The sequence below is a fragment of the Vicugna pacos genome, chromosome 28 (assembly GCF_048564905.1).
Source record: "Vicugna pacos chromosome 28, VicPac4, whole genome shotgun sequence".
In the NCBI taxonomy this organism is placed as follows: Eukaryota; Metazoa; Chordata; class Mammalia; order Artiodactyla; family Camelidae; genus Vicugna; species Vicugna pacos.
The window spans coordinates 11,329,154-11,348,092 of record NC_133014.1 but is presented as its reverse complement, the minus strand read 5'-3'; the positions used below and the strand labels follow the sequence as shown (position 1 = coordinate 11,348,092).

General features: G+C 53.5%; 1 protein-coding gene across 1 annotated transcript in view; it reads left to right on the top strand.

The window, feature by feature from the left end:
* PAX8 (paired box 8) overlaps positions 1-16,884 on the top strand; it is a 55,378-nt gene extending 38,494 nt beyond the window's left edge. Inside the window, exons 9-11 of the mRNA XM_006203820.4 lie at positions 6,800-6,901; positions 13,419-13,505; positions 15,461-16,884. Coding sequence (XP_006203882.1) covers positions 6,800-6,901; positions 13,419-13,505; positions 15,461-15,537 — 266 coding nt within the window. The 3' untranslated portion in view covers positions 15,538-16,884. The remainder of the gene's footprint in view (positions 1-6,799; positions 6,902-13,418; positions 13,506-15,460) is intronic.
* The last annotated feature ends 2,055 nt before the right edge of the window (positions 16,885-18,939 follow it).

Below are 18,939 nucleotides of genomic sequence, written 5' to 3'. Positions count from 1 at the left end.
TGGAAGAGCAGGAATCCTGAGGCCAGGAGCCAGGCTCTGTTAAAGCCGTGAACCGTTGGTCTGGTAACAAATAGAAAAGAAGGAAAAAAAAGACAGAAAACTTTGGAGGGAGAAAGGCATTGGCTTTGGGAGCCAATTTCTGGATCCAGTTTCTAAAGAAGACAGAGGGTCAGTCCCAGTTGGCTTTCCATAGTGTAGCTCTCTTGCTGTCCCCAGCTTAGCAGTGGCATCCTTGGAGAACACTCAAGCTGAGTGACTCACCAACCCAAGAGGTGGGGAGCAGGGAACTTCTGTCAGGAACCTCTGGGACCTCAAAACGTTTAAAGTGGAACACGCCTTAGGGGCATTGACAGCGCATCTCTCCTTATACTGCTGGGCAACAGGCCGAGGGAGCAGGGCCTGGCCAAGGTCCCTGAATAGGACCACGGTTCCTCAGCTGGGTGAGGGCTCAGACCCCAGCAGAGCTGGGTCTCCCTGGCCGAAGGACATTGGCCCGTCCTGCCAGAGCCTGAGCAGCGTCTGGAAGAGTCACAGGTGCCTGGCTTGGGCAGAAGGCCCGAGGCAGAGTGAGGGTGGGGGCAGAGGCCCGTCCCAGGCTTTCTATATCTGAAGGACCACCACAGAGATGAGACTGCTTCAGACGTGGGCCCAGGGCCTTGAACCAGGACCCGCGGAGGAAGCCAGGAGTGGGCCAGCCCTTCAGGACCAGTGGTTTTCAAGCCTGCTGGGCCCCGCCACTCTCTTGAAATGAAAGCTTTGATGGAAGCCAGGTATCCAAACCAGACAAACGAGGAGCTGCTCTGTCTGGAGCAGGGGCTCTGCCCACTGAAAGCCCTTGGACTTGAAAACCACTGCAACGGGAGAACCAGACCTCCACCCGCCCAGAGGGACCACAGGGTCATCTTGTTCATGGTCATTGACCCTTTCTTAGAACCGAATGTACATTTCACGTCTGTCTGGCACCTGGGTTATTTTTTTTCCCTCTGTGCATCCTTGCATCTAATGAGGGAGGTCCTCTTAGAAGAGGTGGGCACAGAGGTAAAGGGTTCAGAAAGGAAGCCCAGCGTGTGGGCAGAGAGGCAGCGTTTAAGGGTCTGAAGGCAGGAGGGCAGTGTTGACTCAGTGCAGAATTTCAAAAGAGGGTGAGGTCAGCGGAGATGGGTCATTTGTTTTGACCAAAGTGATTAGAGAGGAAAAATCTGGGAGCTGAGTGAAGTGATGTCAGCCAGAGAAAATGGGATGGGGAGGGGAAGGAGAGGGGGCGCAGAAGAGACTTACATCCACAGTAGAGTGGGCCGGCCCGGTCACCGGGCAAGGCTGCCTGCCTCGTGTGCCTGGCAGGCTGGGTCCAGGAGGGCTGCGGTAAGGCAGGTCAAGGACGAGGGGGTGGGTGAATTGTGCGGGGACGGGGAGCAGTTTTTCACTTACTGTGGGAGCTGCAGAGAGGCTCGGCAGGACCAGCCAGAGAGAAGGAAGAAGGACAGAGGGCGGTGGGAAGTGGATAGATCAGAGCACAGACCTGGGAGGTGGTGTGAAGTGTGGCTGGAACGGCTCAGTGCAAAATCCCAGCCCCAAAGCCCCCACGGTTTCTCCCCTCGCTGTCATCCTGCAAGCACCCCAGCCAACATGCAGTCAAGTCAGGGACGATGCTTCCAACTTCTCTGAGCATTTAGTTTTAACGGACATGACCAGCTGCTGGGCTGGCAGGTCATCCCCCACCGTGGGGCAGAGTACCTGGCAGCAGACACCCAGCTAGGCGACATGGGCGTGTCCTTCAGGCAGGTGGCCCCCAGAGCCAGGCCCAGGTAACCCTGAAGTGCAGGGTGTGACCCCAGGGAAGGCTGGGGAGCCCAGCTCAGAGGCAGGGGCTCTGAGAAGAGCAAGCAGTGCCCAGGCTTGGAGGGAGTGGGTCCAGGAGGTTGCCAAGAGCAGGAGGCAAGTCAGGGCTGCATTTCGCAGAGCCGGGCCCGTCCTGTGGCTCAGACACAAGGCCCACAATAGCTGGTGTCCATGCTGAGCCCAGGTGTTGGCCTGGGGCTCCTCAAAGACTGTCCACCTGCCGCCTCTGGTCGAGATTGGACCTAAATACCTACCACGTGGCTGAGCCAGGGTGAGCGGGCTGGGAGGACAGGGCAGGGAGAAAGCAGGTTAGGAGGGGAATGATCTCAAGAGTCTAGGAGCTGGAAACCTATTCAAGGGAGGAAGACGTGAATTTGAAAGAAAGGAAAGGAAGCCAAGATCAGGTGACTCCGAGGTGATGCTGCAGAAGAGGGGAGAGGTGGGAGGGCTAGGTAACTTTCCATTCCCTAGTCCGTTGCCTACACGCACCCTCCCAGCCCTCCTCCTCTGAGTGGCGGCGGGCAGTGACTTTGCCTGCTGCCTCCTTCCAAGTCCTTGCCCGCCTCCTAGGGTCTCCTCCGGGTCACGTCCTCTCCCAGCTCAGGAGATCTGCTTGCGCGATTCCCAGTGTGGCTTTTTCTACATCTCAGCTTCTCCCTAATCAGCCAAGAAAGAAGAAACATCAGGGTTTGCGGAAACGGAGGATTGTCCCTAACACTCCTGCCATTTCCCTCCAGGTGCCCCAGTCTGGGGTCCCAACACACTAGCCAAGAGCGGTGTTGAGGCCGTCCTTGTCCTGGCCTTTCCAGGGCTCATTCCAGCTCAGCTGATGAGAAAGCCCCGACTGGTTTTATCATCAAAGGGTCCGTCACCCGCCTCCATCCTTTTGTGCAAAATTATATTTAGTCCTGCCAAAGAGATTTCTGGATTGCCATAAATTCTCCTTGCTATCAGAGCAAGATAAGGAATTGAAAAGAGGTCACATAGAGGGCAGACATCAAAGGGGGCAGATAAAATTGTCTGAAATCACCTCTACCCTCAGAATTCCTCCGAGTCATGGCTTTCTGGTCCTGGGCTCTACCAATATTTAGAATATTTACCAATATTTCTGGGGTGCCAGTGTTTTCTAATAGAGTCTTACATCACAGCCAGTCAACATGGACCTGTGGCTACATCAGCTTCTTAAAAATGGGACTATATTGGAAGTATATTGGAGTGCAAAGGAGATGAAATTACAAACCAAAGATAAATTTACGGTGAGGAGCCTTAAAAATGAGCAAGTCCATAAATGGCATAGTTGGGCCATAATGGAGTGCCTCCACCTCATGGCTTCTGTGGTTTCCTTTCTAAGAAGGTTTCAAGGTTCTTGGCTTTTGGGGAAGAAACCATATATTTAATGAATTGAAGCAGAGTTTTGTGGGACTAATAAGAAAGTTGACGGTACCAGGGTCTGGGTGAAGGCCATCCTGAAGACAGTCTTGGCAGGCTTTTCAAGAGGCCAAGTTCCATGGGAGGAAGCCTTCAAGAGTCTGCTGCAGCATCTGACTCGGAGACCTCTGTCCCACTAGGGGAGAATTAGGTGACTCAGGGAAGACGAAGATTAAAATCTCAGAATACAGGGGAATGAGGCTGATGCATTCGATTTCCATGAGCAATTTAGGGGTGAGTTCTTATGGGATGGGACCCATGGGGACAACCTGATTAAATTAAATTATGGCTTAAGGGGAGCATGTGCCCTGGTGCTCTGCCCACAGAGCTGCAAAGCTCGGGAAGCAGCAGGGCCAGCAGAATGAAGGGGAGTGTGGGAGCCCTGGAGCGCGCCTGGGCCAAGCCTGCCAAGTAGATGGCCTGAGAGCCAGGACTTAGCATCACCCCCAATCGTGGTAGACAGAGGTGCAGCTTCAGAATCCTCAGCACAGTGCACCAGGAAGCCCCTGCCGGTCAATCAAGTATTAAGGTGAACCCAACTTACAGTCTCTCATCTAACCTAGCTCCTCATGAGACAGACAGGAAGATGCAGTTCTGAAAAATTAAGTACTTTTTACCTTGCTCACAGCCTGGCCTGGACCTAGAGATCGATGCGTCTCTGTCTCTCTCTCTTTCCCTCCCTCTCTCTCTCTTTCCCTCCCTCTCTCTCTCTTCCTCTCTCTCTCCAGCAGGGAGGGAAGAGGAGAGGGAGAAGGCATCAGGCTTGAATTGGCCACCAGCCTCTCCCATCGCCTGCTCATGCCATGCCCCCCAACCCCTGCCCTCCTCCTCCTGTCCTCACAGACTTCATGTCCCTCCTTGCCTCTCTTGGGCTCCAGTACCTGGACAGGTGCTTCATCCAAGGGTCAAAGGGGCTGAGAGCTCTTCGTATTGCAGTATTCTTCAAAGCAGGATACCTTGGTCTGCCTCCTGCATACTTCTCCCTCGACTTCCAAATGTACTAAAATTCCCTTTCCTCACCTGTGTTTCCAAGCCCTCCTTTGTTCAGGCCCGTGTCAAGTGAACCGAGCCCATCTGTCGAATTCCAGCGGGTTCCATTCTGTTTGGTCCAGCACCAACCACAGCTGGACGTTTTACTAAAAGTCCAACAAATTAGGAAATTAGAGGGTGGTGTTCATTTTCATCAAAACATTCACACATTTTTTTTTAGGAGGGGGGCCAGTATTAGGTTTATTCATTGATTTCTGTTTGGAGGAGGTACTGGGGATTGAACCCAGGACCTCGTGCATGCTAAGCAGGTGCTCTGCCACGTGAGTTATACCCTGTCTCCCATTCACACCCTTTTAAATAATGGACACCGATGGCTCGTTGCCAACAAGATTTATTCTACCAGGGTTCCCTTGATATGTAACAACATAGAGAATGTGTCCATTGCACTAATCAATGTGTACCCGTGGCCTGAAACCCTGGCTCTGAATTACAATGATAGCACCATGGTAATAATAATAAGATGTATAAGGCTACTCTTATTTTTCCCCCATTTTGCATGTGAAGAAACTGAGGCTTGGGGCACATTTGTGGCTAGTCTAAGGACACCTGGAAAATTAGTTGTAGAGGCAGAATGGGGTCTGAGGTCCTCTGGTTCCCAGACCCTTCCCTCCAGAGGAAGGGCAGAAGTCCAGGACACCTGGTCTTGTTTATTGACAGCCCCCCCCAGGCTTGGCTCCAGATGCCCATCCCAGCCTATCCCCATCTTGATTTAGTGCCTGGCCTTGCTAACTTAGCATTCCTGCTCACTGCTGTATCCCCAAGTGCTCAGAAAAATGCCTGGTACCTTGTACCAGTATTTGTAAGTATTTGTTGAGTAAATGATTTATCTTTAGGGAATCTCTAGAAATAAAGGTAAGGAGTTAGTTACTGATGTGTTGACAATTTATGGGGTTCCTGGGGATGTAACTTCTCATCCATTATTACAAGGCACCCCCGAAGGGGCTGATGTGTGAAGGACCTCAGGGAGGAACTGGTGGGAGGAAAGTTGGACAAGCAGTGTCGTGGAGGGAGTGGACTTGGTAGGCTGGTTGGCAGGGGCTTACGGGGAGCCATGTAAGTCCTTGGAAAACAGGCAGCCTCCAGTATGGAGCAGGTAAAGGCGTTTGGGCGAAATAGTCACGATCCAACACAATGGTTCTCATCCGGGATGATTTCGCACCCCAGGAGACATGTGACCATATCTGGAGACAGTTTGAGTTTGTCACACTGGGTGGGAACCACTGCTGGCATCTGGGGGGTTAGACAGCAGGAGTCTGCACAGCATCCTGCAAAGCACAGGGCAGCCCCATGCAGAGAATGCTCCGGCCCCAATGTCAGTGGTGTGGAGGTTGAGAAACCCTGTAAGCATCACCAAGAACTAGGATGACCAGGTAATTCATGCAAAACGGGGCATTTTAAGGATGAAATGGGCATTGTTAACAAATGTGCTGGGGCAGTGGTCATAACCTTGGCAGACCAGGATGGACTGTCACCTTGCCAAGAATCCTTGGGTGAGGGAGAATCTGGACCTGCAGGACATGAGGCAATGGAAGGAGGGGCATCGGTGAAGGATCGCGGCACATGGGGGTCGTTGGAGAGAAACTTACCAGGTCGGGGGCGGGAGGGAGTCCTCCAGAATGGGGAGGTTTGACTCCCTGATGTAAAAGAGGGGCAGAGCCAGGGAAACCAGGACTTCACAGAGCAGCCTCAGTGTCACCAAGGCAAGGGTATCACCCTCAAATTATAGATAAACAAAAAGAGAGATGTTTGTCTGTTTGGCTGAAAACGGTTCTCTTCAGGAATGGGATGGACAGATGTGCATGGCTCATGGTCATGTGTAAACACTGTCAGCCCACATCTCCTTTCCAGGTCAGGAGTAGCCAGTATGTTTCATGTTCCTTGCAATTCTGATAGGTTGCTTCCACCTGAAAGGCCAGATTGAGGAGCAGGAATCCCCGCTCTGGCTCAGTGGAAAAGAGTACAGTGATTGATTAGCAATGTCTGCCACGGGTCCAAAAGAAGGGAATGATGCACCAACGGGCCACACCTTTGCCATCCCTTCATAGGGCCTCATTCTTGAATCTCCTCGGAGCTGGGGCTGAAAGGGTGTGAGCTGAGTCCAGTGGCCTCCAATGTATTTAATTAGGCCAGCTGTGCCCGCTGCTGTGTGGATGCCACGGGGGACAACAAAGACCCAGAAGATGTAGCCCCCAGCCTCCCTCCAATGCCACGACATTTTTATGGATGAATAAGATGCATGTAAATCAAATCATTACAGGATTGCAAGATCAGGTGCTCCCTGCATGGTGGAGCCTGTGTCCTGGAGAAGAGAGAGGAGCTTGGGCTCAGGAGAGGAGGGAGGAGAGAGGAAGTTGGTTTGAAGACTGGCTTGGGAGAGGGTGGGAGTGGCAGAGGGAAGGCTTGCTGAGCCTCAGGGGAGCAAGCCAGTAAGTACGGGAGCCCACAGTGGCCCACCTGATGACTCTTTGCTGTATTTTTCCAGGGCGAGAGATGGTGGGGCCCACGCTGCCTGGATACCCACCCCACATCCCCACCAGTGGCCAGGGCAGCTATGCCTCTTCCGCCATCGCAGGCATGGTGGCAGGTAAGGAGAGGCGCTGGGCAGGAGGGGAGGCATTGCAAAGAGGATGTGTTGGCCACAGGTGGAGCAAGAGGGGACAAGACGTAGGATGTGCCCCGAAGGGCACTGAAGGATGGACCCAAGCGTGCATCTTCTTGTAAATGCCTGGAGAAAAGCCTCCAGTGCAAGTCCTGGCTCCTTAACTCTCCCCAGCTCAACCCCCACCCCCCACGTCCCGCCATGACGCGCCACGATGAGAAGGGAGGGGCTGAGACAGACTGGTGTTCAGATCTAAGCTCTGTCATTTCTCCCACGGATTCAGTGAATCCTGGTGGAGAGCCCTCTGAGGGTCGTCACAACACTGTGAGCCCAGCGGAAGCCCAGCCTTTAAGCAACCCTGTGGTCTCCCAGTCACTTAACTCTGATGAATCCCACTTCACCCTTTCTGTAAAATCTGAACACGAATGGTGTTGTGATGATGGTGATGAGGGAGGTGGTTGGTACGTGTGCTTCTTCACACCCCACACGCACTCAACCCGGCATGGGCAGGACCCTCGGCCTGGGTCCTCCAGAGGGACTAGAGGGTGTGCGCTGAGCTGGGAGTATGTCTCCATCATCGCCGGGACTGTCCTGGAACCCTCCCTGCCAGTTGTTTGGGTTTCTTTGTCCATCAGTGTAATCATCACCCAGGATGTCAAGGTCTGGACAAGTGAGGACCAGGAGAGTTTCTTTGGGCGAGTCTCCCTCTTTTAGGAACCAAGAGAAGAACCTTCCTCTTTTAGGAAGGACCCAAAGAGGGAGAGGGTAGAATAGTCATCGCCACTGCCTAGAGAGGCCTGAGGACGTGGGGCTTCTGGAAAGGGCTCGGCATCAGGGCATCGGTGACCACTCCCGGTCACCCCCCCCACCCCACCCCCCCGCCAGCCCTGGGCCAGCCCCCCTGGTTCTGACTCCAGAGACTCAGGGCATTCACCCAGCTCCGCTTCCATCCCCCACTGGCAGGAGTCGTTCTTTGCCAGCCACCCACTCTGGGCGCCCTGCGCGAGGCAGGTGGGCCGGGCTCTCCGGGGTGGAGGGAGGGGAGGGAGGGCCGAGGGAGGGAGGGAGGGAGGCTCCGCTCCCCGGGAACCCGCTGAGCTAGCACTTGTTGCTGCCTGGTTACCGTGGCGATGTGCTTAATGCAGCGTTGAAAATACAGAATACTGACTCCTCTCTCCCTCCTGGCTCCGGACTCCCTCCCTCCCTCCCTTCCTCTTCTGGAGCGTGAAATGAGATTGGTCAAGATAAAAAAGGAAAAGATTCGGTTATTTTTTTAAGAGTGTGGATAATGGGGCCTCTCAATCAAAATCCCAGGCTCCAGCCGGCTCCCCCCATCCCCCCTCCAGCCTCTCCACTTTCCCCTGCCGCCTGCTTAGAGGAGGAGGAAGAAACAGAAAGCACAGGGCTTTTCTCTTAATTATGAATCACTCCCCGGGGGCAGTCCCAGGGCAAGGGGTTCCTGGGGTCCAGAGTCTGACCTGTGAGGTAGGTGGAAGGCTTGGGCCCCTCATCGAAGGCCCCCAGGTTGTTTCCATAAAGACCTCACCCGGAGTGGGTGTTGTGCAAAAAATAAATAAGTAACACGGGTACCACCTGGGCTACAAGTGACCTGTGAGAGGGGCTCGCCTTGCGTGGTGGCGGGGCTCCCAGTAAGTTTCATGCAAATCAGTTTTTGGAAAATGCATCCTATTTAAATGCATCACCTGGTTCCTAGGAACTCCAGGATGCAAATGAATTCTTAAGGGATGTTTTTTTGGAGAAGAAGTATTTGTCCACCTCTTACCAATGGTCCCAATCTCCTCTTTGACTGAAAGGGAATTCCTTCCGTTAAAATCATTAAACCTTCAATGAGCACCTACTGTGTGTTGGGTGCGTACAAAATGCTCAAAGCCAGGCGTGCCAGTGACATTCTTTAATCAGTTACGGAAGGAAGGAAGGAAGAGAGCATTTATTATGCACTTTCTGTGTGCCTGGCCATTCATGAATATAACTTTATTTCTCACTTAATCCTCACCACAAGACTGGGAAACTGGTATTATCTTAGTTGTATGTAGATGAAGGAAACAAGCTTATAAAAGCAAAGTGGTGTGTTTGGGGCCATAACCGTCCTAAGGGGCTGGGTTGTTCAAACAGTTCCTTTGATTTCAAATCTAGGGTTCTTTTTACTACACCACACTGCCTCCCGCCATACCAGAAATAATGCCACAGGCTCTGGGACAGTGACCTAGGAACGGGAGCAGGGCACAGACTTCTCTTGTCCCTTCATCTTCTGTTTGTTGTTGTCATTGTTTCTGCCCCATTAACATAGTCATTGACCCTCTTACCAGTTCAGGAGCTGAACCAACAGGTCCAGATAGATGGGCCCATCCATCTCTCTCTCCATCTTTCCATCCATTCATCTTTACACACATTTTTCCATACATCCATGCATCTTCTCATCCATTCTTCCATCCTTCTATCATCCAGCCTTCTATTCATCTTTCTTTCGTCCATTTTTTCTTCCATCTGTCCATCCACCCATCCATCTATTGATCCTCCCACCCATTCATCCATCCATTCATCTATCCTTTCTTTCATCCTTCTTTCCATCCATCCATCCTTCTATCCCACCACCCATCCTTCCATACATTCATCCTTTCATCTATCCATGATCCATCTATCCATCCTTCCATCCATTCATCTATCCATTTGTCTATCCTTCCCTTATCCATCCTTCTCTCCTTCCATCCTTTTATCCCACCATCTATCCTTCCATATATCTATCCATTATTCTATGCCTCTATCCATCCTTCCATGCGTCTTTGCATACATCCATCCTTTCCTCCATCCATCCTCCATCCACCCTTTCAACCCATCCTTGCATCCTTCCATCCACTCACCACTTTTCACTTAACAGTGGTTGAGGATCTATGGTATGAGATGCTGGGGATGGAGCAGTGAACAAGACAGGTCCCTCTATTTACGGAGCTTACAACCTTATAGTGGCAAAAAAAAAGTATAGTAAACAAGTCAACGAAGGAATAAACAGATAATTTCAGGTAGTGATAAGCACTGGGAAGACAATAAACCGGGATGATGTAATAAAGATCCACAGGGGCAGAAGATGACTACTTCAGACTGGGTGATCAGGGGAGGCCTCTCTGAGAAGGTGTTCAGAGCAGTCAGCCAAGTGATAAACAACTGGGGCAGACCATCCTCAGCCGAAAAGAACAGCAAGTGCAAAGGCCCCAAGGCAGGAACTACTTTAGCTTGATCGCGCCCAGAAAGAGGCTGAGTATATCCGAGAACAGGGAGTGAGTGGGGAAAATACTGCAGAATGGGGAGATGTTGGTAGTGGGTGGGTCAGATTTCCAGATGGCTCAGGCCACTGGGAAAACAGAGTGTAGACAGTCCAAAGAGGAAGCACCGGGACCACTTAGGGCAGGGATGGTTGCAGCAGTTCCTGCAAGACATGGCGGAGGCGTGGGCTGGGGAGGCGACAGTGAAGGAAGAGGAAAGAGACACCGAGGATGTATTTTGGTGGTGAAGCCAACAGCACATATTAGTGAATTGGCTTTAGGGGGTCGGGGCTTGGAAAACTGTGTGGATGGTGATGGCAAGTGTATTTGTGGGAAATTAGAAGAGGAAGAAGTGGAGTATTTGTCACGTGGAAGTCAACAGTTCTACTAGGTCATATTAGGACTGAGGACCTCCTAGCTACCCAGTTTCATACATCAGTAGGTGCATGATCTGTGTCTGAAGTCAAGAGAATATCCTGACTAGGGCATAAATTTCGACTATTGGGACGATCAGGGTAGAGGTTGTGGGGATTTGAGGGGGTCAGCACTGGCCTGATTGGAGGCTGACGAGGAGGTGAGGACAGAGACCAAGGAGCAGAGAAGGGCTGGTAGCTGGAGAGCAATGTGGAGTAAGAGGAGGATTTTTGAAAGAGAAGATAGCAAGCACGTTTGCTGGCTGAAGGAATGATGAATTGGAGAAACTGATGAAGAGTAGAGAAAAGGTATAAATTTGGGGAACCAGATCCTTGGAAGGGTGAGTGAGGTAGGATGCAGAGCAAAGAGGATGGCTGGGCCTTTCATGGCTGCATCTTCTGTGGCTGCAGGTGGGTTGTCAGGGCTGATGGTGGGAAGATGCCGCCCCCAGGGGTGTACCACTTCCTGAGCCCCATCCCCGGCTCTGACTTCTGTGTGACTGAAGCAGATAGGTACTCTGTAAGTGTGTGTTCAGTGAATGAATAAGTGAGTGAGCAAGTGAGTGAGTGCATGAAGAGGGGGCCCAGTGAGAGGACAAACACACTGTCTTTTCCATCTCTCTTCCTGTCCTTGGGAGCCGGCTGTGGTTGTCGTTGGGTGGGGTCGGGGAAAGGCACGAGGGCCCTTGCTGTGTAGCCAGTGTTGAATCAGCTTCCTCCAAGGGTGCACTGAGACCAGGGAGGTGTGGGGTACACCAGCAGCAAAGGGGGCAGGTCGCATCGTGGATCCAAGATAGAGCACCGGCGCAGGCGCTGGGGGCCGGGGGCCAAGTGCAGGCTCCAAAGGAGCACGTGGCCTTGGACAGATGTCTCCCTGTCTCTGGGCAGCAGTGTCTTCATTTGTGAAATGAATGGTTGCATTAGATCATTTCTCTGTTGACTTTCTTTTATTAATCCCTTCGCTTTTCTCCTCTCTCTCTTCTTTAACGTGTGTTTTTCATGTGCCCGGCCTGTGCTAAACTTAGTCCCTGCCCTTCAGGAACGTCCTGGGTCACTGCCGATTGCTGACTCCCTAGGCGAGAACCCAGTCGCCTTTCTCTGCTTCAGGCCCCTCCCCTTCACACCCATTCCTCCTGCACAAGTGTCACTTCTCTGTCAGGGAAGCAGCCCCCACTGACCCCAACTCAGGCTTCCACTCTGGTCTGATGATTGCCGTGAGGCTCCAGTGAGCTTTATTTTAGCACCTACCTAATGGGAAAATCATAAAAGCTAGCATCTCTTTTTAGTGGCGTTACTGGGGGTGGAACCTGGGACCTCGTACACGCTAATAAGCACACGCTTTACCGCTGAGCAGTACCCCCACCTCACAAAGCTAGCATTTCTTGACTGTTTCTTATACTCCAAGCCTGGTGCTACTAAGCATTTGATGCGTGTTACCTAATTTAATCTTCACCAAGCCCCACGAGATAGGGATAAGAATGTGCCCCATTTTACAGATGAGGAAACCAAGGCTCAGGTGAGTTAAGTGATTTGTCCAAGGTTACACAGCTGGGAAGTGGGGGACAGAGACTGGACTCCAGGCAGCCCAGCCCCAGAGCCAGGCAGCTTCAAGCCTCCCTTCCAGAGTCTGGAAAGGAGACCAGGAGCCACAACAGCAGATGAGATTCCGGAAGGCGAGGTGGACATTCACCGGAATTCAGGGTTGGCGGGAATCTAGCTTAGTGGATGGAATTGTCTCGTAACTGCATAAATGGATGATCTGGAATTTAGAGCTAACAGCCCTCAGGTCAGCTTCTGCTCGGCCATTTCCCAGCTGTGTGATCTGAGGCAAACTCCTGAATCGTGTTGCCCTCCAGTCTCCTCTTCTCTAAGTTGGCAGCCCTGATGAGCGCTTCACGGGGAGGTGGTGAGAGTGAAGGGGCCTGGCGTGTGGGAAGGTGCCTTGCCAACTTTAAGCTCCATCCCGAGTCCCGGCAGTTACTGTGGTGGTCTGCTCGGCTTTGCTGTTGCTATTTAAGGGAATTCTTAAGTGATTTCTTTGGGAAAGAATTCCTCTGGTGAAGCCAAGAATCCATTCACACAATGAGGTGATCTGATTTGTTTTGTATTAATCAAGCCCTCAGTTTGCTTGAGGTGGCAGACTTGGGATGGGACCACAGACTCTTTGGAGCAAGTTCCCAGATATAGATTCTCCAGGGGGTCGCTGCCCTCCAGGGCCCCTCCCGTCTTCTTCCCTTCCCGCTCTGCAGCCCCACACCCATACCACCACCACATGCACACCCCTCCCTAACAAACTCTATTTAGGGAGGCGAAAAAGTTTATAATTACTGAGTCCTTTCGTGACCACTAACTCTTCTCACTCCCATTGGCTCCTCCTGGAAAGGCCTTTTTAACCAAAGGTCCAGGCAGGTAGAAGTGGTTAGAACCTGCAGTCACAGCATAGTCTCCAAGCTCCACCACACCCTTTGGCTGTGTGAGCTTCTGCAGAGCCTCAAGCCTCTGTGTTTTATCTGGAAAATGGGCATAAAAATGACATCTACCTCCTGGGGCTCCTGGGAGGGCTGAGCTTGGGCAGTACCTCCAGTCCCTGACAGAAAAGGCACTGCGCCAAATGATGCAGACTGAGCGGCACCCTGAAGGGCTGATGGAAGGACATTCTGAGCACCCCTGTCTCTGCCCTGGCTCCACCTGTCCCACAGGGCTTGCTCAGTGCCAGTCCTGCAGACCCTGTCCCCCATCCCCTGTCCCCATCCCCAATCCTACGTTAGTGCCATCTGCCTCACGGGTGTCTCCCCTGTGTGCCTCCCACAGGAAGCGAATACTCTGGCAACGCCTACGGCCACACCCCCTACTCCTCCTACAGCGAGGCCTGGCGCTTCCCCAACTCCAGCTTGCTGAGTAAGTCACATCTGGGGCCACCGGGACCCTCTGCTGTGCAGGGCGGGGAGGGCGGGGTGCAAAGCTGGGCCGAAAGTTGTCTGAGAGCTGGGAGGCCCCACTTAGACGGAGGGCCTGGGGAGACAGGTGTTACCTATACTCCAAGCAGGTAGAGGGAAGGTGGGGTGCCAGGTTGTCGAGGGGAGGAGGGCAGAAACAGGAGGCTCCCCTGCATCATTCTCCCTTCTGCCTCCCCAGGCCATGTCTATTTTTTGTTTAATGTTGGACTATTTTAAATTTATACATATATTTTTAATTGAAGTACAGTCAGTTACAATGTGTCAATCTCTGGTGTACAGCAAGCACAATGTCCCAGTCATGCAGATACAAGCATATATTTTTTTTTCCTTAGAGGTTACACAAGATATTGAACATAGTTCCCTGTGCTATACAGAAGAAAGTTTTTTAAATTATATATAGTAAATCTCAAATTCCCCAATTTATCCCTTCCCACCCCCTTTCCCCAGTAACTTACACAATGGAATACTACTCTGCCATAAAAAAGAATAAAATAATGCCATTTGCAGCGACATGGATGGACCTGGAGAATGTCATTCTGAGTGAAATAAGCCAGAAAGAGAAAGAAAAATACCACGTGATATCACTTATATGTGGAATCTAAAAAAAGAAAAAAGGACACTATGAATTCATCTACAAAACAGGAACAGACTTGCAGACTTAGTAAACAAATAAGGCCATGTCTATTAAATCTTTGTTCTGTGTAAGATTCAGAACTCAGGCCCTGGGAGGGCAAGAGCGGGCTCCAGAAAAGTCTCGGAGGGGACTCCCAACCTCAGGGACTTCTAGTCCCACCACAACAAATGCTGACACAGGGGTGGCCCCCCGGGAGCGCCAGCTGCCCTCCTACCGGGGAGCGTGCTGATTGCAAAGAATGCCATCCTGTTGCCCACATTAACCAGCGCTCGCAAAGACTCCTGATTCAGCACGAGAGCCCTTACCCAGAAGTCCTCTGTCCCGCCACATTCCTGGCAGTTGGCTGCAGCCATGGACGGCCTTTAGGATCGAGGTCCAGAGAGCGAGCTGCCCGGCAGCAGCTCTTCACCCCTCTCTCCCCCTTGGGCCTGGATGCGGCAGAGAAGCTTCCCAGGAGACCAAGCCCCGTACATGGGGAACATGAGGGATCCCGCTGGAGTCTCCGTGAGGGATGACCTTGAGGGTCTCAGAGCAAACCTGAGCCAGGGAGGAGCCGCAGTGCCGTGCAGCCAACCCCAAGGGCGCCAGGACAGGCCTGGTAGGACCATCCATTCCTGAGGCCCCTCCCACACTTCTCCCGTTTCCTCCTGACATTCCAGAAATGAACTTGGGACCTGAACCTGGGCTGTGTTTGCCAGATGAATTCAAGCCACCCTTCTGTTCACTTTAGCAAGAAACAATGAGGAGACTGAGATGGGCCCTCCCCACTGAGCCTTCCCAGGCTGCCTGGCCTGGCAGGACACAGAACCTCCCGGTGGGGCACTCAGATGCCCATCCCCCTTGACCAGTCAGGATCCAATTCCCCAGCTCCTAAGAAGATTCTCTGACCTCACACCTTTCGGGCAAGGCTGGGGAAGCCCCCATGGATCCCCCAGTGTACTTGGTTCTTCAAGGGTCCAAACAGAACTGCTCTCTCTTGCCCTCTCCCTGGTACAAGGTATTGAAGGTCAAAGGAGTCATGGGGGGAGGGGCAAGAAGCCACTGTTCTCCTGGCCAGAAACTCAAAGCTGAGGCCAGAGAAGGAGGAAATAGGGCCAGAGAGGAGTTAATCTTTGATGATCAGATAGATCAGAGGGGTCAATGATTAACTTGTGCTGTCTTAAAGGTTAGCAGACGCAGGGAAGGCTGTGGTGCAATTTCCCCTTCTGACCAGCAGTGTTGTTGTTTTTGTGTGTGTGTGTGTGTTTTTTTAACATGTCCAGGTTCCCCGTATTATTACAGTTCCACATCAAGGCCAAGCGCGCCGCCCACCACCGCCACGGCCTTTGACCATCTGTAGTTGCCATGGGGACAGCGGGAGCCACCGAGCCATAGGAGGACTCGGCCCAGGACAGGCCCCAGAGAGTCACACAAAGGAATCTTTATTTATTACATGAAAAATAACCACAAATCCAGCACTGCGGCTCACTCCCTGTGTGGTGGATTTAATGAACCGTGAGAGACAGGACGACTTTGGAGAAGGCCGCGCTGTCCTCCAAGACTCTTTAATGAGGGGCAGGAGTCCCGGGGACACAGAACCATCCCGTTCCAAAGAGACCAGATGGGAGGAGAATGTGGAGAGAGAGAAGAGGGGACAGCGAGGAGCTTGAGAGGTTTGGCGCGTGGGGCCCACCGCGGGCTCGGGGGCGCACAGAGGCGCCCCTGTGTCTCCATCATGGACACGCTCGAGCAGCCCTGGGCTGTAAGCGCTCCCACCCAGCCCACCGCCACAGCGGGTGCGAAGGCGCTCCCTCCCCCAGCCACCCTGAGAGCCACCTCCTGCCGCCCCAGAGCTGAGGGTCTGGTGCCCACCTCTACTCAGCTTGCTTGGCCCTGCCTGCACCTCCCTCTAGGCCACCGTCTGAGGACTCCGTCCAGCCACCCAGGAGCTCCCCCTGGTGGTGAAGGTGGTCACCACCTTCCTTGTACCTGCTGCTGTGAATGTGGGAGCTGCATCCCGGGCCCTCCTCCCTTGGGTCCACCCCTTGGCAGCCAGACCAGCCTAGTATAACTGGAGCCAGACATTCCAAAGCACCCGGGGGTCCCTGGGGTGGGGTGCAGCCCCGCCCAAGGCAGAGCCAGGCGTGATGGCCGGGGACCCGCCTTGCTCTCCGGACAGCCCTGCCAAGCCAAGTGTGCTCCCCGCCGCCCCAGTCCACAGCTCCCAAAGAGACCCCGAGCACCCCCCTCACCCCAGCCAGCCACGGCGGGTCCCTCTCCGCCCCCGCCCGGGGCCTGACTGTAAATACTGTAAATAAGGCTCTGCTGGAGTCGAGCGTCCCTCTTCCCGCCCGCGGGCTTTGGCCTCTCAGTGAATTGTCTCCCTGCCATGTTGGGCTTCTCTCCTTGACGCTTCCTTCTTTTTTTTAAGACAACCCACCATTGGTACATGACTCAATAAACCATTCCTCTTCGTCTTCGGCTTTGGGGTTGGCTGGGGAAGGAGGAACCCCAGGACTGGGCTGTCTCCAGACAACCTCAGAGCCCAGTGGCCAGTGAGCTCACTTTAGGGCCGAGAGTTGAAATGCCCGAGAGAGCCCTGATTTAGTGTTCACCTTCTGCTCTAAAGAGAGTTTAACGCCCAGCAAACCATGTACCCCAAGTTTTGATTGCTCCAACTCTTAGTGAATGGCAAGGATAAAATAAGCACGTGACCCGGAGCCTGGCCAATTACAGACTCCCCACAAGTTATTATTACCAGGAAGCCGGAGAATCAGCCAGGAAGTCTGGGGACAGATCCGGGAACAGCTCTACACTGGAACCCACATAAACAGCTCTTTTGATCTGATCCTCGTGGTGTGAGAGGAGGGGAGGGAGAAGACACCTCCTGGGCTCTGCTGCGCCCCAGGCACAGTGTGGAGGGTCGCACGTAGGTTAAGCCAGATTCGCCCCATTTTACATATGGAAAAACTGAGGCTCAGAAAAAATGAAATCACTTGCCCAAGGCAGGAAGTGGCAGATTCAGTCAAGTCCCCTTACTTGAAGTCTGGCACGTTCACCCAACACCGCAGGGCCCTCATCAAGGATGCCAGGGGGTTCTAGACCCAAGGGAGATTCTGAGACTGCCACTGAGAGTCTGATTTCTTTTCTTTTGGTTCCTAAGTATTTGGCAAGACTGTGCAATCAAGAAGCTGGGGCCAGGAAGAAGTGCGGGAGCTACTGTAGGGACGTAGGACAATCCCCTTCGCGAAATTTTGGAGAACAAAGTGGGAAATACAATACTTGCCACTCCCAAGAGGGTCGCTTGGCCCAGTGGGGGCTGCCTGGAGTCTGCGTGGACCCTGTCCACGAGGGACCCAGCCGGAGCAAGGGGCAGGATGCCCAGGTCAATGCTGGCAGCTGGACAGACAACAGCTGGGGTTAAATCAGCTAGAAGAGGGGCTTCCTCACCCACCCTAGGGCTTCCAGGCTGAGAAGCAGGGCTCTGACCTCCCTGGTCCTCCCAAAGGAGAGGCCGGGAATGCTTGCTAAGGATGGCGTGAGGAGAGTGGAGCCATGGAGGGGACCCTCCCACAAAGGAAACCTGTCCTCATGTCTTCCAGTGGGATCTGAGAGGAGGCTCATCTCTCACTAACAGGACTTCCCTCCAGCCACGAGCATGGCAGCAGGACAGAATCCCATTAGAACTGAGGTCCTTGGTGATCCCACACCTCTGGGTTCCTAAGCACCCTACGATAGCCCCTGCCCAAGAATCACCGTGAGGTGCTGGCCTGCAGGGCCATCCATTGGATTCGCAGCCAAACCCTTTCTGGAAACTCTCCCCAGCCCCTCGAATGATGAAAGGTCTTGGGCTGTGCTTTTGCCGGGGGACTGTGGTTCAGTCCTCCTCTTCCTTCTCAGAGGCGGAGGCGAGCTGAACACCCCAGCACTCTGCTCAGAGCCGTGTTGGTGTGTGCGTGGTGTGGCCCAAGGACAGCGTGTCCTGGCCAGCATTTCTCCAAACACTCTGTCCAGGATCGAACCACAGGTCCAGCTGCGGGGCTTGGAAGCCGTCGCCATCTACATGCCTTGGGAGAGAGCCCATCTGAGGCGCCCCAGCACGGAGGGCGGTGCTGGGACAAGTCGGGGAGGTACCTGAGAGGGTCATGGCAGAGAAGGCGTACGAGAAGGATGCGAGGACAAGTAGGAGGGCCGCGGATGAACGGGAAGGCTGCTTCTCACCAGTGGGGAGTGTGGGAAGCAACTGTGGGTAGTTGCGTGTGAAGTCGGGGAGGGGTGGTTTACTCTGTAGCAGAGTCGGGTCCCTGGTTTCTCTGAAGGCGTGTGGGAGTAGTGTGTGTGCTGGCAGGGGAATGTGAGATGAGGTATGGGCCTGAGGCCTTCCCAGGGCAGAGAGGGCCCAGCCTCACCCCCTCCCCCGCTGCACCCTGGAACTGTCCTTTCCAGCTTCATCCTCGTCAGCTTTCCAGGCCAGTCTCCCTGGTCTGTCATCCTTACCCTTCTTCCTCCAGGCCCTCAGCCCTCCTAGCATCCTCCGGGGCACCCCAGGGTGCCTGGAGCTCACGAAGTTCTGTTTGGGCCAGGTAGCCTCGGCATGGTGGTGGGTTTCCTGCTGCGAGACAGAGCAGCTGGAATGCTCCCTGGGCCCAACAGATAGAGCAAACCCCGACTTTCTAAGATTGGCTGGGGCTGCTGTGACCACCCCCCTCACCCATCCCTACCTTCCGCACCACCTGGGAGGGGTCAGGAGCAGCCAGGAGTC